Genomic DNA, 23,452 nt, shown 5'->3' on the forward strand with positions numbered 1-23,452 from the left:
CTGGACAAATTGGTGAGTGTGTTTTTATTATAAAAGGATTATATTCTTTCAAGCATAAGGAAGATAACAACACGAGGAGGTTACACTTAAAGAGGATTAGAAACTCTCCTATGAGGTTACTTAGAGAAAAACATGATCAATTGACACTAAAACCATATTTTTAAAAAAATTATGACCTAATTTAAAAATAGGATATCTAAAAAAATTATACTTAAAATATATTGTAATATTAAATAAAACGAAAAATTTCCATACACATATTTTTACAATTTGATGTTCTTAGGGCTAGTTCTTCAATACAACTGCGGGAGTAATTCATCTCAGTTCATGTTGGACTAACCCCTCCTAAAATGTCTTTTACTTTACTTCAATGTATAATAAATATTTTTTTATATATTAACTGTTACAAATGATAGATGTTGGTGTAACCTCTCAAATCTCAACACTTGTATGAATTCATAAGACCTAAACTCTTATACACAAAATAATGGAATTTGGGGTGAATAGAAAATAAAAAAATTGAGAGAAAATCTGAATCATAAGTTTTTTAAAATATTACTAATTTTTTCTTTTTCATTTTCTAAATGTATTCATTTAAGAGAAATTATATTTTTCTTTTATTTTCTCTCTTATTTTTCACGGGCATTTAAATAAGAGAAAATAAAAAAAAAGATTTATTTTCTCTTATTTAGATACCCAAAAGAAAATGGAAGAGAAATATAATTTCGAGGAAGTCGGGTAAAAGAGAATTTTTTTATAGAAAGTTTTATAATGAGAAAAATAATAGCAAATAATATATTTTTTATTTTATTTTCCTTTGGCGGCACGAAAGGGTCATATTATTGAATATTATATGCATGTGTTGTGTGCAATGGAGTGAAGGAATCATTTTTTAACTTGTTTGAGTAGAAAAATCGCCTAGCTGGTGAATGTATCGGTCCATTGATGGGTTAGGGGGGACTGTAATTATGTGATTTATGGGGGAAAGCGTACAATTTTGAAACTTTTAGGGGGGCAAAGTGTAATTAGAAAAAAACAAGGGAAGAAAATCAGGGTATGGTGCTTCCCGGATCGAACACTCGAACCTCGGTACTGCTGTTCTGTTCTACGTCACCAAGGAGATTCTTCCAGACGTCGTCGCGCTTCAGGTAGCCTATTTACAGGTATTTCTCTTGTTGTTTAATTCTAATAGCTCTTGTCTCTTGATCCGAGCGGTGGCACACTGACACTGTCTCTTACTGCCATTTCCGTTCGGAGTCCCGTCAGCAGCTTGCAGATCTCTGCCCCTTTGCAGTCTAACTCGCTTGATCCGAGATTGGTGGTTTTGTTCCTTTGATCCATTCTTTGATGGTTCTGTCGTTTAAAGCTATCGGTTCTCGGGGTTAACCTCTTCAAACTGCAATCCTGTTATCTTTGTTTGTATAGGATTTCGGGTGAATGTGTCCTATTTTAAAGGCAGTTTAGATAGCTAGGTGTTTTGTAGTTGTTTCAACTAATCTACTTTTAGGTAAGTCTTAACTAATTGGTTGGTTTCGAGAAGATTCCGAAAGCAAAAGCGGAGTTCCTTTTTCCTGTTGCAAGTGAAGAAGTTGACCTGGGCTTGCCCTTTGTATTGTGGGTCTTGTGGAAAATGAAAACGTTATGTCGTCTTTGGGGTGTTGAAATCTAACATAAACAAACTTCAACGCAGAAGATGCTGATTACATCTTTTTTACAGTAATTTTCTGGTTAAGAGTTATTAAGCAAATAGATCCTGCTTGATTTCATTGTAGCGAAATCCTGGTATAATTCTTTTCTACGTTGGGCTAGAGAAAACATTTAGGAGTTAAAATTGACCAGTTCCGAGCCATTCGATCATTCTGGACGTTTCTAGAAGTTAGTCTACGTATCAGGCGGGCTTGTTGGAGTTCATCTGGTACTGAAAATTGCTGCAGGATAAGAGGCAGTAATTGCACGCTATTCTCATGTCACATAATTACTTAGATATTTAGCTCATGTGCTGAGTTGGTTTAAATTCAGTTGCCATTTTTGTCAAATCTTTGGAACAAAATTAAAGACCTTCAATAGTGTGATTTGCTTTGTATTAGTTGTATTACCTGCACCCTGCAAATGTGATTTGATTTTAGAAAGGCTTCAAGGATTCGCTGCATTGAAGAGAGGATTATTCTACTTCAATGGATACAAACCAATTTAGTGTCAAGTTCAAGGAGTTCATAGAATGAGCAGGGTTAGTGACTTCAGCTGTCTGGCTGTTTTGTATCAAATGGTCAAGAAGGGTTAACAACAAAAGCACCTATATTCTTCTGCCACACATACAATACAATCTGGGGTTAGTCTATGTTACTTCCTCCTGTATACCGAGGATTACCTTCATTGAGTAAATTTTTGGATTATTAAGCTAGTCGGACTTGTTCAATATCAGGATAGTCCTCTATTTTTTATTGCGGAACATCAGTTAATAGTGAAACTCCACCACTTGTTTTGAGGTTCTTTGAATTTTTTCTGGTCTTTTAATCTTAATCTGATGATGGGTAGTTTTTCTCTTGTGCATTATCTTGGATATCAGGTCACTTAGAGAAAAGTAAAATCTACACTTCTAGCTTAGGCCAGAAATTCTCCAGCTGTACTGCAGTTCAAGATTATGCTGCAGCATGGTGTACGAGGACCCCACACTTTCCCTATTATGACATTACTAAACCAAATACTCTCATGTGGAAAATAGATGTTTGAATCCGAGGGCTATTCTTTTTTTAGAATGTTTTCCTTTTTTGTTGCATCAACTTTATTACTATTAGTCCATGTTAGTTCCCTTTGTGGAAAAGGACACAGATGCAATCTATCAATTTCATTAATTATCAATGTCTGAGTGAGTCAAATTTTCTAGTTTTTCACAGCCCGTGTAGCCCTTTCATGTAAAACATATCAGCTCCATTCCTCGTCAACCATTGCTTCTGTTAAAATACATGTATAAGGGCATTATGGTCATTTCCTATTCGTGTATATTTCCTTCTAGAAGATGCTGTAAGTTAGTCATCAGGCTAGCAGTTTATGTTTCAAATTTCAATTTATTCTGATAAGTATTTAGGAAGTTATTTGGTTTTATGTAATGAGGGGCATTTTTGTAATGTATCTCAATTTTCACTTAGGTGAACTATTTAAAGGAGAGCACTTGAGTTTCAGCCCTAATGTGTGCCTATTCAATGCACACTTTCTTCTCTCTCTTGTTTCTTCTTGTTTTCTCATTCTTCCCTCTTCTACCTCTTCTATTTTTGCAACTTTTCAGCTTCCGTTCTGATCATTACGGTCATAGTCCCTGGCTATTTCATGGTGTTTGTTTTCTGTCTTCTTTAACCACATTATAAAAAAATCACTTTTGTCACTGCATGATTCTGATTACCAGCATTATATAGCAGGTACAAAGAAAAGGGAAGGCAACATAGTGTTAAACAAGGATTCAATAATGCTTATGAAGCTTCAAGTTGAGAAATAAGAAAGATCTGGTGTTAAAACTAAAGATGGTTTCTTCTAAAAAGAAGCTTGGTTGGATGGAGTGGCTGAGAGGGTGGCTGAGTGTAATCTGGGAAATGCTTTTTCAGAGGATAATAGCAAGCCATCTTCAAAATCCGATAGCTTTACCTCCTCTCAATGATGTCACTTGTATTGTGACAGGTGCTACAAGTGGAATTGGACTTGAAATAGCAAGGTATTTATTAGATTTGAGCCGTTGGTTTCTCATGTTTTTTCTTCTTTAGTTTTTGTCATTGGTGACATGTGTTTTGATGTTGCTGTTCTTTCATGTATTCAGTTTGTTTGGTTCTTGTGTTCTTGTTTATAAGCTATTCACTCATTTGGTTTTGTTCATAGAGTTGGCTTGTCAGAAGGCAAACTGGAGTTCTTGAGTGTTGCTAACCTGATTTTCTATACGATTTCTATACGATTTCTATACATGATTATTTATCAACCTAGAGGAGCTACTAAGCTAATTACTATTCACTTTGTTTGTAATTTTTACATTTTTCAATATTACATTGATGTCCTATTATTACTACAAAATTCCTTATGGGTTTTATTGGGTAATAGCATCGTTTTTTCAGGGCAGTTCCAAAAAAATAACCTTGTGTGTGAGTGTGTATGACAACATGTCAGCCCTGGACTCATGAACCTTGTTATTTTAAGATCCAGAGAGAAAATGGGCTGATGGCTTTTCTTAACATATTGCACAGGTTGGTGAGCTATTATGTTTGTATGTCTACAAACTTGAGTGGTCACACTTCTGGAGTAGTTTAATTATTTTTTTACCAATTTCCATAAATAGGAGAAGCTCAATTGGGAATTTAATATCAACAGTTTGTATGATCATATTAAGAAATATGATCTACTATGTGTATGAGTTGATTTCTTTTTTAAAACTAATTCTTATTTAAACTAGTTTGTTCTGGATAACCTTGCAAGATGTTGGTCTCAGGGTTTAGGGTAGACCGGGAACAACTTGTTATTTGTCATAGCCTTCGGGTCATTTGATCTTTCCTTGCTGAGACTTTTTTTCTTCTAGGTCCTTCTATTGTCACATTTTTTTGTTGGAATTTGTAAGCTTAATAAAATCTCCTTCCTCATTGTTGTAAAGAAAATAAAAAGAAAAGAAGTCGTTGGCCTCAGACATCGATCTTCAATGTAGACATCATTATCCTAAATTTAGGGTTGGCGAATGGTTTCTATTCAACTTGAACATTTCAGTTAGGCCATAGGAATGTAGTCATGTTGGCTGTGACTCAAACAGGGAAACGGTCTTATTTGCAGCTACGTTGTCCTACTGAGACCTCGGAAGCCATGAATCTAATCTTAATTATGTATATTAGTTGGTAAAAAGTATCAGATAGGTGTTAGATTTAGAAGAGCTCTGGCTTACAAGTTGGGAACATGACTCCAAACATCAGCTAGTGACTTGGGATGGAATTGTCCCAATTTATCATGGTAGAGCTAGACCAATAAGCGACAGATTCTTTGTTCAGTGCCTTGTCTATCTGGTGACATATCAGGCCATTTATTTTTCTATTCTAGTTTTAGCAGAAAACAAAATTTTGCTAGGCTGTGTGTCAGAAAGACCTTGGATTTTTACATATGGATTAGGCCTCCTAATTTTTCTGAGTTAGTTTAATTGGATCATGCCCAACATATCAATTTATTTGACATGTGAACTTCTGAGAATTATATCTTTAGCTCTATTGTAGAATAAGTCTATTTATGACTTGATCACTTACTTTTGAGGACCAATTTCATTATCAAACCATAAAAAGCATGTGTTACGACAAAGCCCCTACACATTCATGAATGTTAATTTTTTATTGTTCTATAATAATTATTATTATAAATTGGTTTGATGTAGACATCTGTTATAATAATGCATAGGACTCGAAGTATGTTGCTCTTGCTGAGAGAGTTTTAATTAGGTTTTTCATAGCTGTTGAGTTTGCAAGTAATACTTGTTCTACTTTTATTTAGGAAAGCAGCTTTTTGTATGATTTCCTCTCATCCAATTTCAATGTTTTTCTCATTTCCTGTCTGTGCATCTGGTTCTTTATAACAGGCAACTGGCAGAGGCTGGGGCCCATGTGGTCATGGCTGTGCGGAACATTAAAGCAGCTCATGAATTGATTCAGAAATGGCAGCTTGAGTGGTCAGGATTGGGTGCTCCTCTTAATATTGAGGTTTGTTCAACCTACTTTGGTTATTATGTACACTTACACTTGCTGCTGTAACTTTAGAAACAGATCTGATTCATCAAGAAAACTTACTCGCTACAACTATTTACTTGCTGAGTCTATTCTGCATGTACATTATGAGATTGGAGTTTGGCTAAGCAATTGGTTCATAATGTTGGTAATATCAAAATGGTGATTCAAAACCAGATGGACAAGTATCAAGGCACTTCCTTAACAAGAAATCTTAAAATGGCTTCTTTCATAGGATTTTCTTAAAGTTAGAATATATATTTTTTTCCTCAAAGCAGTGAGAATTTGATTTCTTCAAGAAAAAAGAAGGGGTAAAATTCCTCAACAAAGAGGAGGGGACTGCAGAAAATGCCTGCTAAGGCGAAAAACATAACTATAAGAAATGGAACTGGAATTTCTACCACAATTTGTTGTTGAGAATCTCTTTATATAGCCGAGGATTTAGCCAACTTATTAGTTCTTGTAGAGATATGGGTCCAAAAGATCATCAAAAGCCTAACATAGTGAAGGATCTCATCTAAGTACTACAGAAGTGGCAAATAGGGGTAGGCATTGGATCTGGTTTTACGGGGAACCTGACCCGAGCCAAAAAATGCAGGTTCAGGTTTGTAATTTCATCCCGCGGGTCGGGGACGGGTTTTTCCAAACCCGACCCACATATGAGACAAAAATATAAAACAAGGTTGAGACGGGTCGGGTTTTATGGGGATAGGGCGGGGACAGATCGGGTTTAATTCGTGTTTACAGGGACGGGGTGGGGACAGGGTTATGAGGATGGTGATTGGGTTGGGTTAGGGTTTTGGGGTCGGAGATCGGGTTCGCGTTTTGAACTGCCACATTTGGTGTGATAAAAAAAAGAATAAAAAAAGCACAGGTGTTTTGATGAGAATAGAACTTATGTAACGCCTTCTCTCTTTGATTTTTCTATGAGTAATAGTTTGTCTTCTTTAATTTCGCGGATGCCATAAGATTTGAAACTTACATTTTTAATTTCATTGGTATTAATAACTTCATGTTCCTTTAATCTTTAAGAAATCTCAAAATTTGTCTGATATGTAGTCTTTCAAGTTTTTTATTTATGTGATAACTGATGTTGCTATGTTTTTTTGGCTTTTGTAAAGGTGATGGAGATTGATCTTCTTTCACTTGAATCTGTTGTAAGGTTTGCTGAAGCATGGAATGCCCGTGCTGCACCCCTGCATGTTTTGATAAATAATGCTGGAATTTTTTCAATTGGAGGTTTGTGCGGAACCTGGGTCCTACTGGCTTATAAGTTCACCTATTTTTTTTTTTTTAATGAAAAGAAATGGATTTGTTTTGTCACCGATCCTGGTTGGCTTGGAGAAGCAGAGTTCAGAAGCTTGTCTTGCCTGTCTATCAGGCTCCTATCTAAGGCTTATTTGTGCTGCTTTCTTCAAATTCTCATGTTTATGAAAATCGATGTTCTTTTCTAGAAGCTGGTTGAACTTATTATTTAGCATTTTAATATATTCAGAGGCCCAGCGTTTTTCAAAGGATGGATATGAAGAACACCTGCAAGTGAACCATCTTGCCCCAGCTCTCCTGTCATTACTGCTTTTGCCATCTCTTATTAGAGGCTCTCCCAGCAGAATTATTAATGTGAACTCAATTGTAGGTTCCTTGATCTCCCACTATTTTAGTAGTGATATTTTCCTCTTTTAAAAAATAGAAAATTAGTTTGAACATTTTTTGAGCATTGTATTACATCCTTTGAGCCTGGTTGGGTGCATTCTTATTTTGTGATCACATTTTATTTTTGTCATGTTTAATGTAGTAATTTCCTGCCTCATATTTTTCTTCTCCGAGTAGATGCATGCTATAGGCTTTGTTGATACAGAAGATATGAATGTGGTTTCGGGAAGAAGGAAATATACCAGTGTCGTGGGATACTCTAGCAGCAAACTTGCTCAGGTGAGTGATAGGTTTATTTTTTCTGTATCAGTGACATATAATGTTTTTTTCATTTTTGTTTTCTATAACTTCTCATGAATCATGGGTCCCAGGTCATGTTCAGCAGCATAATGCATAAGAGGTTACCTGCTGAGGCAGGTATCAGTGTTATATGTGTTTCGCCTGGAATTGTACACACCAATGTTGTAAGTTTTCCACTGTGACTTCCTTCGTTGATGTTGATGAATTGGTATTAGAATGTGTTGCAGTAGGCCTGCCCCCATTGTGTTAAGGCATGTGCATTATTTATGCATTTTCTTGGGCACTCCAATTAGTATAAACTGTCTGACCCAAGCCTGCCATGGGGGAATTTCATCCAGATTGAGAGCTGCTTGGATATCCCTCGAACAATAGAAGAAATAATATTCGAGGAAGCTAAGCTGCTTCCTGCTAACTTGATGGGCCTCATCAGGAGGCATGTGTGACAGTAACTGTGGGCTTCATGCTGTAGTAGCACCTGATTAGTCAGTGAATAATAGAATGTATTGAAGAAACATTAATGTGACTGATCCTGATAATTGGCATGGAGTTCTAATGACGATGATGATGATGAACGGGTGGTTTGATTGGGCTTGTTTTTTTAATTCACTTTATCTTTATTAGTACCATCAGTCTTCTTCTGAATGAATCTGACTTTATAAAACTGGATAGAATTCAACAAGTATGGAAAAAAAGCTGTTGGTCTTTGAATATGGTCTTGTTATTTGATTCGCTGTTCTCAAGGGAAACTAGCTATCAGTTGGGTTGATTTGTTATATTGTACATGAAGGTGATATCTCTTAATTGCAGGCTAGGGACCTTCCTAAAATTGTTCAAGCTGCTTATCACCTGATTCCCTACTTCATCTTCAGTGCCAAGGAAGGTGATTCTTTTGAACTTCAGAATATCTTACTCAGTTTCTTTCGTCTTACTTTTTCTTCCATTTGACTTAAAAATCAACTATTCTTTATTAGAGAAGTGGAAATTCAAAATAAAGTTTGTTGAACTTAACTCTAGGTTCGAGAAGTGCACTTTTTGCCGCAACTGATCCTCAGGTCCCCGAATACTGTGGTGTCTTAAAGGCTGATGACTGGCCTGTCTGTGCCTATGTCTCATACGAGTGCAGGCCTATGAATGCCTCGGAAGAAGCCCATTGTGTAGCAACGTCACAGAGGGTATGGGAGAAGACCCTTGACCTGGTTGGGCTCCCATCGGATTCTTTGGAGAGGCTCCTTGAAGGAGATGGAGTTCAGTGTAAGTTCGGTCTTAAAAAAGACTAGGCATTTTGATCATCCAATGTGCTAATCTAGAATGTATCTCTCAGAGCTAACCGTTCCCTTTTAGTGAAACATATATATATGCCTCTCAGTTTCTGTCATTATTATTCTGATCATCTATTCCACCCTAAATGAGTTCTTTGGCAAGTGAACAGTCCCCACTTAGTTTTGGTGCAAAACTGCTTATTGTTGTTGGTAGATGGATTGGTCAGGCCACGTTCTAAAGAATATGGATAAATCAAGCAAGGGGGTTGGATTTTCTCCTATTTTCTGTGAGCTCTCTAGACTCACCTTGAGTTCAAGCTTCTTGACTTGAGAAAACTGAGTTGATTGGGGACTGGATTAGCTTTCCTTGTAATTTTTCTCTGATGGATCTTTCAGCTAAACTACGTATCTTACATTCAGTGCGAGGAAGAGAAACCAAAAGCTGATTATGTAAGAACAAGCCCTAATGTTCCAATTGATGTTTATCCTTTCTTAATCATTTGGATAACATGTGCCCAGCAAACTTAATTTCAAGATGCAATTTTGACAGTAAAACTAAATGAGTTTATCTTTAGGACTTGTTCCATGGCAGTTGTTTTGGTAGGAGTCGAGAAGATACATGTTGATGAATGAGGCATTGACAAAGCTAATCCTTCGAAATTCAGCAGGCTTTTACTGTACCAGTTCTCTTCTAAAAAATTTAAGTTTGAGCCTGAACTTGACCCAGGTTCGAGTTCCAATTATATTTAAAATTTAAAAAATTAAAAATTAAATAAAAAAAAATGTTGTGATAACCTTGATACATTGAATTGCGACTATCGAAACTTTACAATGGAGTATATTAATGCATAATAATAGTTTAATAAACCTAAAAGAAAGAGCAAACACCTCCATTAATAGTATTTATTTTATTGATAAACAACGACATTAGATTTTGAGGGACTTAGAAGGGTTAAATGATTGATCGTCTTTGAGGTTTGAGGTAAAGTAAAGGGTATTTTTGTTAAAAAACCTATGCCAATGAATCGGCCCACAAGCTAATAAGCCCAGTTTGGAAAATTTTGACTTTAGCTTGTTATATTTGACGAACTTTACTTCAAATTTGAGTTAAAGCCAAACTCAAGTAAAAACTAAGCTGAGTTCAATCGATTTGGCTTAGTGACACCCTAGTTGTGTGAACTTGTTGAGTAAATGGAAAAAAATTCGACGAGATGGTTGTTCAGATTGGTTTGAGACCAAAGGGTGCAAATAACGAACCTCCAACAACTTCACCGTTTATGCACAAATCTTGACAGAAGACCTTCATATGTATTACTGATAAGAATTGTGTGGTATGTGAGCATAGAATTGTGCAAAAATCAATAACAATATTCTTTGCAATGCTTCGGTTATTCATTTTCTTCTTTGATGCAGAGTTGACGGTGTTCAGATCAGTCTTTTCGAGTTCAACAGCTAAATTTAGGGCGAGTGAATCCCGCTCTTGACTTGACAAGTGATTTGCTGGTCTGCACCTAATCTTGTCATTGTTATGTGTATTATTTTTGTTAAGGAATAATCCCACTTATATTAGTGAGTACAAATATCGTGAGTTTATTAATTGAAAAAGAAGTTTCCTAAAGTGGCTAGTCATTTTGGGATAGGGCCTTCGACCCAATTTAACATGGTATCAAAGTAGGTACTCATATGTGGGCCTGCACCTAAACTATTTACTTGTAGAGCCACAAAAGATGGCCTACACTTAAACTATCAACTTGTAGAATCACAAAAGAGGGCCTACACTTAAACTATCTACTTGTAGAGTCACAAAAGAGGGCCTACACCTAAACTGCCTACTCCTAAATTATCCACTTGTAGAACCACAAAAAGAGAGTCTACACGTGAGGGGGAGTGTTAAGGAATAGTCTCATATGAATTAGTGAGTACAAATATCCTAAAGTGGCTAGTCATTTTGGGATAAGGCCTTAGACCCAATTTAACAATTTTCTTCAGCTTAATAAAAACATTTAACCATTTCAAAAGAAATTCTGATGATAATCATGTCAGTGAACATGACGTGGTGTTTGTAGCTTGATCAAAATTTGCCATCAATCACAAATGAAAGAAAGGAAAATAAACCAGCTTCCAAATGCACTTTGAAATGCTATCTAGGTTCACTTCTGGAAATTGCATTGGTGTTGACAGTAATATTTGCAGCTGCGTACACAGTTTATGGTAAAGCTCTGTCTTTTTGGACTTATAGCTTCTTAATCTCCTTGGGGATTTTCTCTTTTGGCTGAAATGTGCAAGGGTTTCTACTTGTAGTTTTATTTCTGGATCATAATTGTTCTGTAGGGTGTAAAGAGAACAAAAATGTCAAAATTTATCCAGATTTGGGTCAATCAGATGCAGGAACAAACACATCAAAGTCACTGAGAGTCCACTCTGCAATCTCATCTTTGTCACTGATAAAAATTTCTGTTCCCACATCCATAGATGTCCATACTCTTCTTGCAGGGGTAGTGCCAGGGTCCTGCCATGGAAACATCAAGGGGGTTTTCAACAATATCATTTGCTCTTTGTTTCAACAACCTATTTAATCTCACAGTATTTCACATGAGCAGATTTTGCAGAACTCACCTGATAGAAATGGAGTCTGCTTGAAAGTCCACCCACATCAAGCTCCCATGTCCGCCCGTCTCCGACCCACCCTTCCCCTTTCTTCGTAGGATAACCATACTCCGCCCAAATCGGATGGGGCAGTATTTGAACTATCTCTTGTGCTTGGGGATTGCTGTAAGGGTCACAAGTACTAACTGGCTGCTCCAAATGCTTGGCATTGCCAGGAGAACAGTAGTAATGGTAAGCAGAGTAAGGAAAATTTGCAGTGTCATTTCTGTGTATCTTCTTGTCTTGTGGTGTGATATGGTATGGAGGGCATGCATTCAAGTTTGTGGGGCTGCACCAAGCTGGTGTTTCAGGATTGATGATCATCTCACAGTATCTGGTTACGTCCGTCAAGGCGTCTCCATCGCAAGGGGATCCATCGTTCTTCCAACAGCTTCCAATGTCTATAAGGTAGAATTGGCTCTTCGGTCCTCCCCCTTTTTTGATGTCTAGTGACAATCTGACCTTGAAATTGGGTGATTCTGGCAGCTGAGAAATAAGGGAATCGTCATTCTTCTTGTTTTGCTTTCTTGTCTTGAAGAATTTGATAATATTGTGAACCTCAATTGGTCTATTTGAAGGCAACTCTTTAACCTCGTTCTCATGATTCGAGAATACAAAAAAATGTAACAGGAAATTCTGAAATAATTTATATTTCATATGCTTTAAGATTAACCTGGAGAAAGAAACTCTTCCCACTGGCAACAAATACCCAGAAACAAAACTATCTAATTTTTGTCTAGTCTGAACGACATATGTTTTGGGAAAACATAAATTAGCAAGCCTTATCGATAGGTTCAGTTTATTTATTGCAAAATGGGAATCTATGTTGGAAGATCGGATCTGAAAATAAACGAGTAATCCACTTACAGATTTCAGCATTCCTCTCGTTTGATAATGGTACCCACCGGAGAATCCTCCGGTTGCGTCTGCTCTGAGATACAGCATCAGCCATGGATACTTCTTCGATGTCTTCAGCCTGTGGCTGAAACTCCAACTTCCTGAACCTGCTTTCTTCTCCCAAACCACTTCGTAGAAGGAAATGTTATCGATTCCGTCTCTGAGATTAGCATCCAATTCGTAGCTTCCATTGAAATAGCCTCTCAGTCGATCACCATCGAGCAGTGCTGTTTGTTGGTGATACAGTAATGGCTGGTTCATGCACCCTGTACCGAAGCATGGGAACCTCCCCGTTCGTGGGAAAGGGCCGACTTTCTTACCATTTTGAGGGCATAAACCAGACATTGTGTCGAAGTTGCCGTTCTTCAGCATCACCATCCAGAAATGCCATGGATTCGGCTTGTCTGCAACTTCACATAGAGAACCCAGGAAAATTTCTTTCTCGACTGCGTACAAGTCTGTGTTGTTTAGTGCTTCTGGGCTTATTCCTGGAAATGGTCTTCCCACGCCGAGCTTGTTATTATCTTCTGTGACTAAATGATTCAGAGATGAACCTGAACACAGAGATGCAAGACGATCAGAGCAATAAACGGGAAGAAATAAAGAATGCACATTGTAATTTGAGAACGATACCCATGGAGAATTTTCTCTTCTTTCTTCTGAGCTTACTTGAATAATCAAAACAGTCGGCTGCTCTGGGACTGCCCATCCCTGGAGCTTCACTGCCAACCTCATTACAGAAATTCCAACCTTCAAATGCCACCCTCAGTCCATCCCTTCTCATTCCCGGGTCGCCCACCAACGACACGGAAGTATTACAGAAAGAACTGCATAACATCGTTCCCAGAACAAAAAGTAACAAAGAAAGCTTTGTTTCCATGTCTGCTTCTCTTCGATGTGGAAGAAGAGAGAAAAGGGTTCGCTTCTATTTAACACAAAAGTCGCAGAAAGGAGGGAGACATTCTGAGTCGGTTCTCACAAAAACACAGAATTCGGCAGATGGGTTGCAGCTTGCAGAAGATGATTTTTCTGCTTGCGTGCATCATCTTTCTTTTTCTTTTCTTTTTGCTGTGCAACACCTCTCACCATGCGGCGGGCATCTCTGGTGCGGACAGGTTTCAACTAACGAGAAAACACAGTCAGGGATTAACGGAAAGAGAAAAGGTGATTTTTCTGGGAAATGCAAGCAGTTCCCTTCACTTTCTCTTTATTAAATCGGGAATATACGAACAAAATATTTAAATCATCTTTAACCTTTTTCATGTCGGTAGTCCGTGTCTTCTTTCTTTTGCATGGCTGTAATTTTCGCTTCCTCTTATCTTTTTCGCAAACACTATCTGAACCTGCATTCTGCACTCCCCATTTAAGATGTTCCTTGTAAAGCTGAAATTTCTTCCTTATTTTTTCTCCTATATGATTTGAGCTTTGACCCATAATCACAAGATAGCACTGGAAGATTAGTTGGGTTCTTTCAGTCGATTCCAGAGACAGGTGTTGAAGCTTGAAAAGGAAACTTTAACTTGAATTGCAGAAAAATAGGCCTTTAAAAGAATTTCAACAACAATGATGAATGATGTTCACTTCTCCTACAAGTTTTTCGAATGATCAACTGCTCTAGATTGTCTTTCCTCAGCAAAGACTTCAATATCTTTCCATCGATTAAGATCGAGAACCGTGTATGAAAGCCTTTTCAATCATATTATTGTTATCACTTATTATTGACGTCCACAGGCGGATTAAAAAAAGGTGATTTATAACAGATTTTAAGGTAGCAGCAATGGTAGCTCATGATAATTGTCTCAGTCTCTGCCACAGTGCGGTCCAGTGATGTTAAACTTGAAGCCAAAGTCATGGCATTTATGGTGGGTCACGCTCTGGACTCTGCAGTCCTCCGTCTCTCTCTAGAATTCTTTTTCCTTTTATCTGTGAAGGTTTTACAAGCTAAAGAAATTTATAATTCCGTAAACAGATACGGGTGTTCCTGAATTTAGATTTTCCAGCGAAGGTTTCCCTCAACTGCCCAAAAGAAGGATTTCATCGTTTAACTACTACCGAGAGTTCATGCGTAGCCGCTTTCACATGGTATGCTTTCAGATTAAGAATCTTATTCTGTACTTTCTTTCGTTCTTATATGAACAAATCTGCCTTCTACCTTGGCAGCCGTGCTGTAAACTGGAAAATGGAAAATAAACAGGGAGGTGTAGCGTGAACTGCCCACACAGTAAAGAAAATCAATGGCAAAATTGTCGGTACTCTGCTTTCATGGGTCATCAAGACACCAAATCAAAGGCGGGAGATCTGCGAACTGCTTCTACGATTCACCATGAAAGTAAATTAATGGCAGACAGAACAGAGGACTGCTGGTGCAAAGTACTACCAACAGGAGAGAGAATTGTCTCCATCAAATACCAGACGATTGGGTAGGACCGAGGAAAGCAGAATGATTAATTGACGACGATTCCTTTGCTTTAAGCAACATGGCATGGATTGCTGACAGAGGAACAAACATTTAATCGTTGAAACATTAAAAAATAGGAATGGACCATAGTCCCCCGTGTGTGTTAATGGAGATGGATTCCTTTGACATTGGAAGGAGACACAAGGCCTGTCAAAATGTCGGTATCCATCATTTACATCAACCGCCCTAAGTACAGCCAAATCTCGCCGAACCCTGCAGTAGAAAACATCATACTAGAGTAATCGTAGCAGGGCTTTTTGCATGTACTGGTTTGGTTTCTCTCTCTCTCTCTCTTGATGTTAAAATACAAGCATCTTTAAGAAAAGTAGATAAAGAGATGAGACATCTAATTAAGGCAAAAAGCTTCAGATTTGTCACTTCATAAACTAGAATTAGGGTTAGTCAGATGGCCAATAGGACGTCAAAAAAACAAACTTCTGTGTCTTGTTTAATCCATTTGGAACTTTACCTGTTTAACCACTTACAGTCTGGGAGAATCATTGTCACTCAATTTAACTCAGGCACTTCCAGTCTAACTTATTCACCAGATAACAATGGGCTGATTCACCCCAACATGTCTACCAGTTGGTGTCTACTGTTTACAGATTATTGCATTTCTATGAGACTATCCAAATCAAGGATATTTTTCCTATTTTTGGTAATTCTATGATTTAGTTATGAAGTTCGAGGTGACTAATACCATACTGGATTTTGTTGTGTGTTTCACTTCTGCAAGGTATGATTCTAAATATGACAATTCCATAGATGTGAAGCTAATAGCAAAGCAAGAATGAAGAGCTGTTTTCTTCTGTTCCTCTATGCTATATTTATACAAGGTAGAAATATCATACATTTGTCAACATTTCTAGAAAAAAATGATCATCTACAATTCACCTCTAATCCAACATGACTTACATCAATGTACAGCAGGAGGGAGAAGTCTGTGAGCTCTTATCTGTCCTCGAACAAATACTGCGCCTCCTGTTTCAGGAGACAACCTTCCCTTCTCCAGTTATATCAAGACTTTGATGATCTACGAGAATTGGAATTTGATCTTCCCTGAATTGTTGTGATCCAGTTTGTTGAATTGATTGCATATAAGCAGCATATCCTTCTCTCTAATCTTCCCCATTTCTTTGAGCTTGTACAGTACATATTCTGATTTGCTGACCACACATCAAGAAGAATAAGGAGACTTCAACAGGATTAACAAAATCAACAAAGAAATAGAAACAAAGGTATGTATATGAATGGTTTGCTTGAGAATGACTTCTTTCTTGTGACATCTTGCAGGATACTTGTTAAATGTCTTTCACTAACATAAAAAAATTCACATCTATTATGATAAACTTGCTACTATATCTGTTAAAGTGGGTTTATGTCCATCCCAAAATGCCTAGATTAAGTTAGGAAGCCCTTTTTCAAGTAATAAGTACACGATTGTTCTCATTTTTGTATCAATAGGAGACAATTCTTAATACCTTCCATCACTTGTCAGCCTTATTTATGATTCCAACAATTTCTGGGTAGAGGTCCACATATATACAGACCTGCTTTAATATTATATCAGAGTTTTGTTTTTTGAAATATAATATTATGTTAAAGTTGTGTCCATTTTGTCCCGAAAGGGCTTGCCAAAGTTGAGAGCCCACTTCCCAAGTAATAAGCACAAGATCTCTTAAATCCTGGATCAATATAAGAATATTTAACAGTATTTACCACCAAATGGAGTGTCACACTGTTCAGTATTTCACTTGAAAGTTGAGGCAAAAGGATCGGTGACCAGAATCACCTTATCTGAGACTAGAAACTAAGCACCGGTATGACCAGAGTAGAAAAGGGTATGAACAACATTGCATCACAAAATCAACACTAATAAGACTTGAATGAGAAAAGCATGATTTTAATAATTCAAATCCATCTAGCCAGAGCCCCACCTCAGTCATTCCATATTTGAGTTTGATCAATTTATTTTAGTTCAAAGATGAATAGGTGATTAAGGGAGCCATGGCCTTACATTCACAAAAGCACACAAGGAATTCCCATGAAATAGGCCAGTAAGCACACAGTATAACATTGACAAATGCAACCAATTACTAGAACTTAAATGACCTATAGTTAAGAAGACAGACCTTATGAACCCAGTATGGTTAATATCGGCAGCAAACAAATCCTCCACAGTCATATTTCTATGCAAAACCCACTTTGCAATTCTCCTGTGTCTCTTGTCTATCCTTGCTTCAGCCAAGTAGAGAAATGCTCGAGCAACCCCAAGTGTTGACACCAACAGCCAAACTGAAGCAAAGAGCCGCCCTGCCAAAGTTTCAAAGGCCTGGTCCCCATACCCAACCGTTGTAACTGACATGACTGACAAATAAAGAGAATCAACCCAGTCCAAATCCTCCATGAAGTAAAGCACCAAAGTCCCCGTCCCAACACAGGTAACCACCACAGCAAGAGCCAAACCCACCTTCATTCGAATCCTCATTCGACCCTTCTGGGTGTCCACAATGTAATTCTTCGCAGAATTTCGGTTCGTCTTTCCCATCATAGTACTGTTCAAAATCAAATTTTCTTGCAAATCCAATACATAGTTCACAACACCACTCAAGAGGATATCCAGAAATCCGAAACCAAAGAGCACAAAAACGCAAGCAAATACTTTAGTGGTGGGGGACAAAGGCGCAATATCTCCATACCCGATTGTGCACATGGTGACTATACAGAAGTAGAGAGCGTCCACAGCCGGGTGGGTCTCTATCCCAGAGAAATTCTCCCGGTTAAATGAATAGAAAACAACGCCAAACGAGAGATAGATCAAGAGAAGCCCCATCGCCTGCTTAATGACAGAGCTGCCTTCAGGTTTCGGTTTGGACTTGGACACCTGGGATTGAGCCTGAAGGTCTGGCATAACGGCCATAGCTGGAGCAGTTCTGGAACGGTGAAGCGAACCCTTTCTGTGGTTATTCTTGGTAGTAGACGAAGGCGTAAAATGATCCCGCGGTGGCTGAGAGCCTTGAGGAACAATCTCCGGCAATGGGTCTTGGATTTCTCCAGAGATAAAGCCATTTTTAGCAGAGAAGAAAAGAATTTCATCCAAAAGGGGGCTATTTGACGACGGCGAGACGGAGCACTCTCCTTCCATTCATCCAGGCAGTTGTATATATAAGAGAGCACAAATTTACTGAAAATTTCAGCAAAGAGAGATTCAAAAACTACAAAAAGATGCAGAAAATCCAGAATCTGAATACTTCAGCTCCTCTGCCTCCTGGGTCCTGGAGGGCCCGAAGAAGGAGACTCGAGGCGGCTTCAAATCTTCGAGGAAGGCAATCTGGCATCACTCTTCCGTGCAACAAAGTTTCAACAGCCATTCAGCTTGATTTTTCTGTTTTCTCATTATCGTTAGCACGTGACACACGAGCTAACGAAAGCTCGTTGATGGGGCCCCTTCAGTCTATCGACGTTCCTAATTTTGTAGATCAATTTCCACTTGACAGGTAAGCCAATGTATTCTTGACATTTGGAAGACGATAAGCAGTAGAATGAAATAAAATGAATGAATGGATGCACGACACGTGTAGGAAAGCGACTGGCAAGTGTACTTTTTCATAATAAATTAATAATAATTCAAAAAGAAAAGATCAGAAATCTGACGTGGCGCAGAATATTCTTTCGTATGCTTTTGTTTGTTCCGTCGCAGCTTGCTCAGTTGGCAAACACGTCACGCTCGTGCAATTATAAGCCTGACACAGTAAAAACAAAACAGAGCTGTCGATTTCCGATACGTTCCGGATACCTTCAAGATCCGAGACGTATACAGCAACCCGGGCCAAAACTATACAGTTACGGTACTGATACGATTCACACGACATGTATCGTGTTACATGACTATCATTAAAATCCGATACGATCGGCTAATTAGTTCATTCCATACAAGAACATACCGAAATAAGATTAGTATATTCTCTTGATGAGAAGGGGTCATTCAAATACATGTAAAGCTGAAATTGCTCATAATTAAAGGCTGAAAGAGCTGCTACAAGTACAAACTGGGAATAAGATTGAATTGAGACTTATGGGTTTCACTCAGTTGTGGGGGGGAGATGTTTTGAAACGGAAGACAGGGCTAGCTTTCAAAGAATCTTAACTCTACCATGGCTTCTCTATGTTTTGGAGAATACCAAGCTACAGCTTTGGCTGAACCAAGAACCTTCAACGCGTACTCGACAGCGAAAACAGAATTATGCACTCGAGCAAAGTAATCTCCTTCACTGGTCACTTCAAGCCCAATGTGGGAATCGATTCGAAAGCTGAATGGTCCAGCAATCTGTTTATTATTATTATTTATTTCATCAGAAAGAAATGTCAGCAGATCAGCTTCTATGAATCTTAAAACAATGGATAAGAGCAACAGAACTGAAACGAAGTACCTGTTGTTGGAAAGAAACTAAGGCCTGTGGACAAACTAAACAAACTGCTTCTGGATTGGGCTGCTGGGAATTGTAAACACTGCGAGCCAGATGCGCAGTGCTGCTTAAAAACATGGAACCGGAAGGAAAATCTAGACGGGTGTTTAATCTCGTCAGATCAAAGAAAAGTCTTTGGAAGTTTCCATATTGAGCTGTGCAGGAAACAGATCCAAAGAAGTCTGTTGTCAGAGAAGAATCGCTACTCTCGGCATGTAGAATGTAGTTCCTGAACCCAAGAGATTGAGCTGCTGTTGCAGATGGTCTTTCTGTCTTCTCCCCAAAGCAAGCATTGACAACAGCACCTGCAAGTAGAAAAGATTGTTTTCAGTGAACTGAACCAAAGGAGAAGCAGTGCCAAGAGTCTCATCAGAAGTATTCCATTATAACTTCAAATTTGGGCAATTATTTCAAGAGGAACTTATTCAAGGCACAACAAAAAGATAGATTTAAGCTAAGAGCTGATCTAAAACGTTGGAATACCCAGATAAGTATTGCTGTCTTTACAAGATGGAAGATTTTCAGAGCACCCACACAAGTAATTGCTGTCTATACATAACAGATGTTCATAATATATTACTTGCTGCTAGCTAGTACATGTCCACCAGCAGTAAGAACATGTTGTTTCTGAAGTTTAAACCATGGAATGAGGTTTAAGTAGATCACTTGTTCAGGTGACTGCTCTAGATTGCTGCTACTTGCACGACCTCATTATGCAAAGTTAAATCATTACTGAGTTTCAAGAAGAAAGTAGGAAAATTGGTCCGGAAAACTCTCATATAACAAGAATTTTGCACCTTCAATGTTCTCTAAAGAATTTAAGCAATATGAAATTCCTACCATTCAGAAGAAATTACTACAAAATCATCAATTAAGAAATCAGCAGGTGATTTCAACAATTCACCATAGCATCAATAAGTAGCAGAAAAGTAAGAAAGGGCTTATTAATTTTGCAAATGGTTTCTCTTCCACAGGAAGCCCAAAGTGGGCTTTGCACAATTTAATAGGAGTGACCCTGTCTTTCAAAAAAAAAAAAAAAAAAAATAGGAGTGACCCTATAATGATAAATTTCTTTGGAATCCAAACTAAGACCATATTTTCTTATATATATATATATCTATTAACTAGTTATAATAATAATAGTGCATACAAATGAGCTCCTAAACATCGAGAGATGAAAAGTATCAAAATGAACAAGATGCAACAAGTAGCTCTCATCTTTTCTAGACAGAAAAGTGATCTATGTAAGTCAAGTTCTTATTGGGATCCCCTTTCTCATTATTATAAAAAAGAAATCATTAAGAGCCTGAAGAAAAAATTATTTGAACAGGAATTTACCGATGACCCCAGACATTGAAATATGAGGTTCTGACAGAAATACATCAAATGGTTGGACCATTCTTAACTTCCCTCCATTTTTCCAAATCGTAGCATCCTTCTGAAATGAAAAAGCAGATTTTACAGAGAACCCCGGCTGCAGTGTTGCAGGTGAATCTCCAATGCTCTGGTCACCACCAAATTGTTTTGGAGTCCCATAGTTATGTTGTACACATAAATGGTGACTGAAGCCACAAATTGGAGCAACAGAAGCAAGATCAATAGCCAATGACAATGGAACATCCCAGTAATTGCCATTGTTGTCAACAAAAAGACCGGGAGACACTGCTTCTAAAGTCAAGTTGTGTTCTGGAAGCTGCATTCAGTATGATAACTTTATGAGGATGCATTAAGATAAAACTCTAGCAAAACTACAAACTGAAAAACTTCAACACTAAATATGAAATGAGCATGTTTAGTTGTACTTATGAACACAAAGACTTGCCCTGTGATGAAGAATTGCTTTGTTTCGGAGGCCTCCTCTACCACCATGTGTTTCAGAGCCAATGAGCAGAGAAAAATCTGGTGTGACCAGACACTCGGAGCAGAGACCAAGAGCATAATGAGATCTATCACATAAACATCCCATAGTTTTTTTTAACCATGAAGATTCCAGTGGTATTTCTGAAGCGTCCTTCTTCATGGAAGATATTAGTTTCTGTAGATGGACCTGCCCAAGTAGAACAGAAAACCTGCATGGCTTTAAACTACAAGAGTCAGCAATAGACAATGATACAAAAAAGTATAACAACCTTTCCAGGTCTTATCAAGTCAAGGAAAGAGCAAAGTTCTCTGCAACTTCTCAGTGAAGTAATAAGGTGACTCAAGGGAATAATAACAAAGAACTATAAACAATTTTACATAATAATAGTGGAAATAGCAATATAAGTAACATTTTCAAATACAGAATTTAATGATGATGGTGGTTAGAGATTAACAGCCACCAGTTTTCCCCATATTGATTCTGCAATAGCTGAGTCCTAAATATTCCATCTTCCACCCATGATTTCAGCATAAAATGGGGTTTTCCCTATGTCTAGTAAAATCGTTTTAGAAGGTGGAAAATCAAGCATATACTACTAGAAACCATGAAATGAACAGCCATATCAGTTTCATTCATTTATTTATTTGTTAATGATGGCAACGATGATTTATCTTTACAGATAAGCTGGGAGTCAGACCTACCCGCACCTCAAGGTCTGGAACAGGGTTCCTTGCCATTAAGTTACAACTGTAGGCCCCCTGCTTGACTTAACCGGTCCGGTTGAGATAAATGCACTTAAGGAATAGGATTGTTATATTTTTCTTTTGCTTTAATATACTTCTTTAACGAATTTTCTTTTATCTTTTAATTGTTAGAGAATGTTATCTTTCCCTAGCAGCTATCAGAAATCAAGAGGCATTCCAAAGAACCGAATGACTACATGGAAGCACAATATTCAATGGCAAAAATCTTAATGAAAGGCTTTCACTAAGCAAAAAACAAAATAACAACAAAATCTTCCTAGAAGCCATTCCTTTTCCAATTCAACCAAGTTAAGTTGCTGAAATTATCACGCCAATTCCTCAATTTTACACAAATTCGCATCCAGTCGGTTCTTACTACCAATGAGGACCATAAGAAGATAGAAAATTTGTGGTAGGCTAATCATCAATCTCGCTACAGGATTAGGGGAAAAGAACAAACTTTTGCGTCAACAAAAACATAACATTTTATCCTCCCATATCCCCTCAGCTTACCAATTTTCTCCAAAAGGTATGGAAATTGCTCGTTGTAGCGAAAACCCATCACCACCTTCAAGAGGGTCGCCGGCATAAGAAGGCACGAAAAACATGGACATGAAGCGGTGCATGAAGTCAAGCTGTTTCGGCCTCGAAAGCATGGCGCCTCTCGATAAGCCCAAGGGGATAGGGTCTTCCGGTGCTGCTCGAGCTGTCCCCTCAATGGTCATGGCCGTGGCCATGTCTAGATCCCAGAAGCCATCCATTGCCCATCTCAGCTTCTTCATTTTGCTCTTGGCCACTCCTTCCTGAACCCCTTTTGAAACGTTGAAGACAGTATTACAAATTTCGCGCTCTAATGCGAGTATACTCCAATCTGCAACTTCATCTTCTTCGCTCTTTCTCCTTCCTGGATAGCAATTTCTGACACCAGCAGTGGTTTGGACACGCTTTCTACATTCGACTCTAGAGTGACAAGAGTCTTCGGGGTCTTGGCGAAATGCAAAATCGGCTTGGCTTACCAGGAAACAGGATGTGTAGCCCACCCGGCCTGGTCGGCTGTAAATGTGTCTAACCTAACTTTTTTATTTTGAAAAAATATGCTATGTATACTAATGCCATTTAATTATATTTATAAGAATGTCATTATATTATTTTTAAAATTAATTTTTTTTATAAAAATAAAAAACACTCTAGTTTTCTTCATTGCTAATAACTTTGTTGCAAATTAATTAAAATTTTCTTATATATAATTGTATAATTTAACTTTTTAAATAATGAGGGGTTAAAGATAACTTTTATATAGAGAGATTAGGCGAAAAGAGGGAAAGAATGGGGAACGAGAGGCGAACCTCCACCGTTGATCAAGATCGGAATACCAAAACAGTCGTTTCGTATTTTTTGCACCAAACTGGGTTTCATACCATATCACGCCTCTCTCTCTCT

General features: G+C 37.9%; 4 protein-coding genes across 11 annotated transcripts; 1 reads left to right on the forward strand and 3 right to left on the reverse strand.

Moving 5' to 3' along the window:
• Positions 1-991: 991 nt before the first annotated feature.
• On the forward strand, positions 992-9,103 carry LOC137960505 (dehydrogenase/reductase SDR family member FEY-like). 7 transcript variants are annotated; one of them, XM_068808141.1, is made up of 9 exons: positions 1,060-1,163; positions 3,411-3,703; positions 5,585-5,705; positions 6,851-6,968; positions 7,225-7,361; positions 7,560-7,661; positions 7,754-7,846; positions 8,490-8,562; positions 8,697-9,103. In XM_068808141.1, exons 2-9 carry the CDS (start codon positions 3,516-3,518, stop codon positions 8,957-8,959), a joined length of 1,095 nt encoding a protein of 364 aa, XP_068664242.1. In that variant the 5' UTR covers positions 1,060-1,163; positions 3,411-3,515; the 3' UTR covers positions 8,960-9,103. The 7 variants fall into 7 exon arrangements, with proteins under 7 accessions (XP_068664248.1, XP_068664242.1, XP_068664243.1 ...); XM_068808142.1 differs by having other exon boundaries at positions 1,061-1,163; positions 3,414-3,703; XM_068808143.1 differs by having other exon boundaries at positions 1,062-1,148; positions 3,414-3,703.
• A 1,983-nt stretch (positions 9,104-11,086) lies between these two features.
• LOC137959760 (uncharacterized) lies at positions 11,087-13,615 on the reverse strand. 2 transcript variants are annotated; one of them, XM_068807108.1, is made up of 4 exons: positions 13,154-13,615; positions 12,455-13,038; positions 11,558-12,073; positions 11,087-11,450 (listed from the first exon to the last, which is right to left on the reverse strand). In XM_068807108.1, exons 1-4 carry the CDS (start codon positions 13,362-13,364, stop codon positions 11,316-11,318), a joined length of 1,446 nt encoding a protein of 481 aa, XP_068663209.1. In that variant the 5' UTR covers positions 13,365-13,615; the 3' UTR covers positions 11,087-11,315. The 2 variants fall into 2 exon arrangements, with proteins under 2 accessions (XP_068663209.1, XP_068663208.1); XM_068807107.1 differs by having other exon boundaries at positions 13,118-13,615.
• A 2,093-nt stretch (positions 13,616-15,708) lies between these two features.
• Positions 15,709-18,277, reverse strand: LOC137959997 (two-pore potassium channel 5). Its single transcript, XM_068807438.1, has 2 exons — positions 17,075-18,277; positions 15,709-16,108 (listed from the first exon to the last, which is right to left on the reverse strand). The coding sequence occupies exons 1-2, from the start codon at positions 18,085-18,087 to the stop codon at positions 15,976-15,978; spliced, it is 1,146 nt and encodes a 381-aa protein (XP_068663539.1). The 5' UTR covers positions 18,088-18,277; the 3' UTR covers positions 15,709-15,975.
• Positions 18,278-18,860: 583 nt separating this feature from the next.
• On the reverse strand, positions 18,861-22,996 carry LOC137959966 (protein TRIGALACTOSYLDIACYLGLYCEROL 4, chloroplastic-like). Its single transcript, XM_068807403.1, has 5 exons — positions 22,526-22,996; positions 21,231-21,477; positions 20,747-21,101; positions 19,373-19,713; positions 18,861-19,269 (listed from the first exon to the last, which is right to left on the reverse strand). The coding sequence occupies exons 1-5, from the start codon at positions 22,792-22,794 to the stop codon at positions 19,069-19,071; spliced, it is 1,413 nt and encodes a 470-aa protein (XP_068663504.1). The 5' UTR covers positions 22,795-22,996; the 3' UTR covers positions 18,861-19,068.
• Between the last annotated feature and the right edge of the window lie 456 nt (positions 22,997-23,452).

This window comes from Aristolochia californica, unplaced genomic scaffold (genome assembly GCF_029961685.1).
Source record: "Aristolochia californica isolate CCGP_79_NKW_82.1479 unplaced genomic scaffold, dmAriCali1.0.hap1 SCAF_3, whole genome shotgun sequence".
Taxonomy (NCBI): domain Eukaryota; kingdom Viridiplantae; phylum Streptophyta; class Magnoliopsida; order Piperales; family Aristolochiaceae; genus Aristolochia; species Aristolochia californica.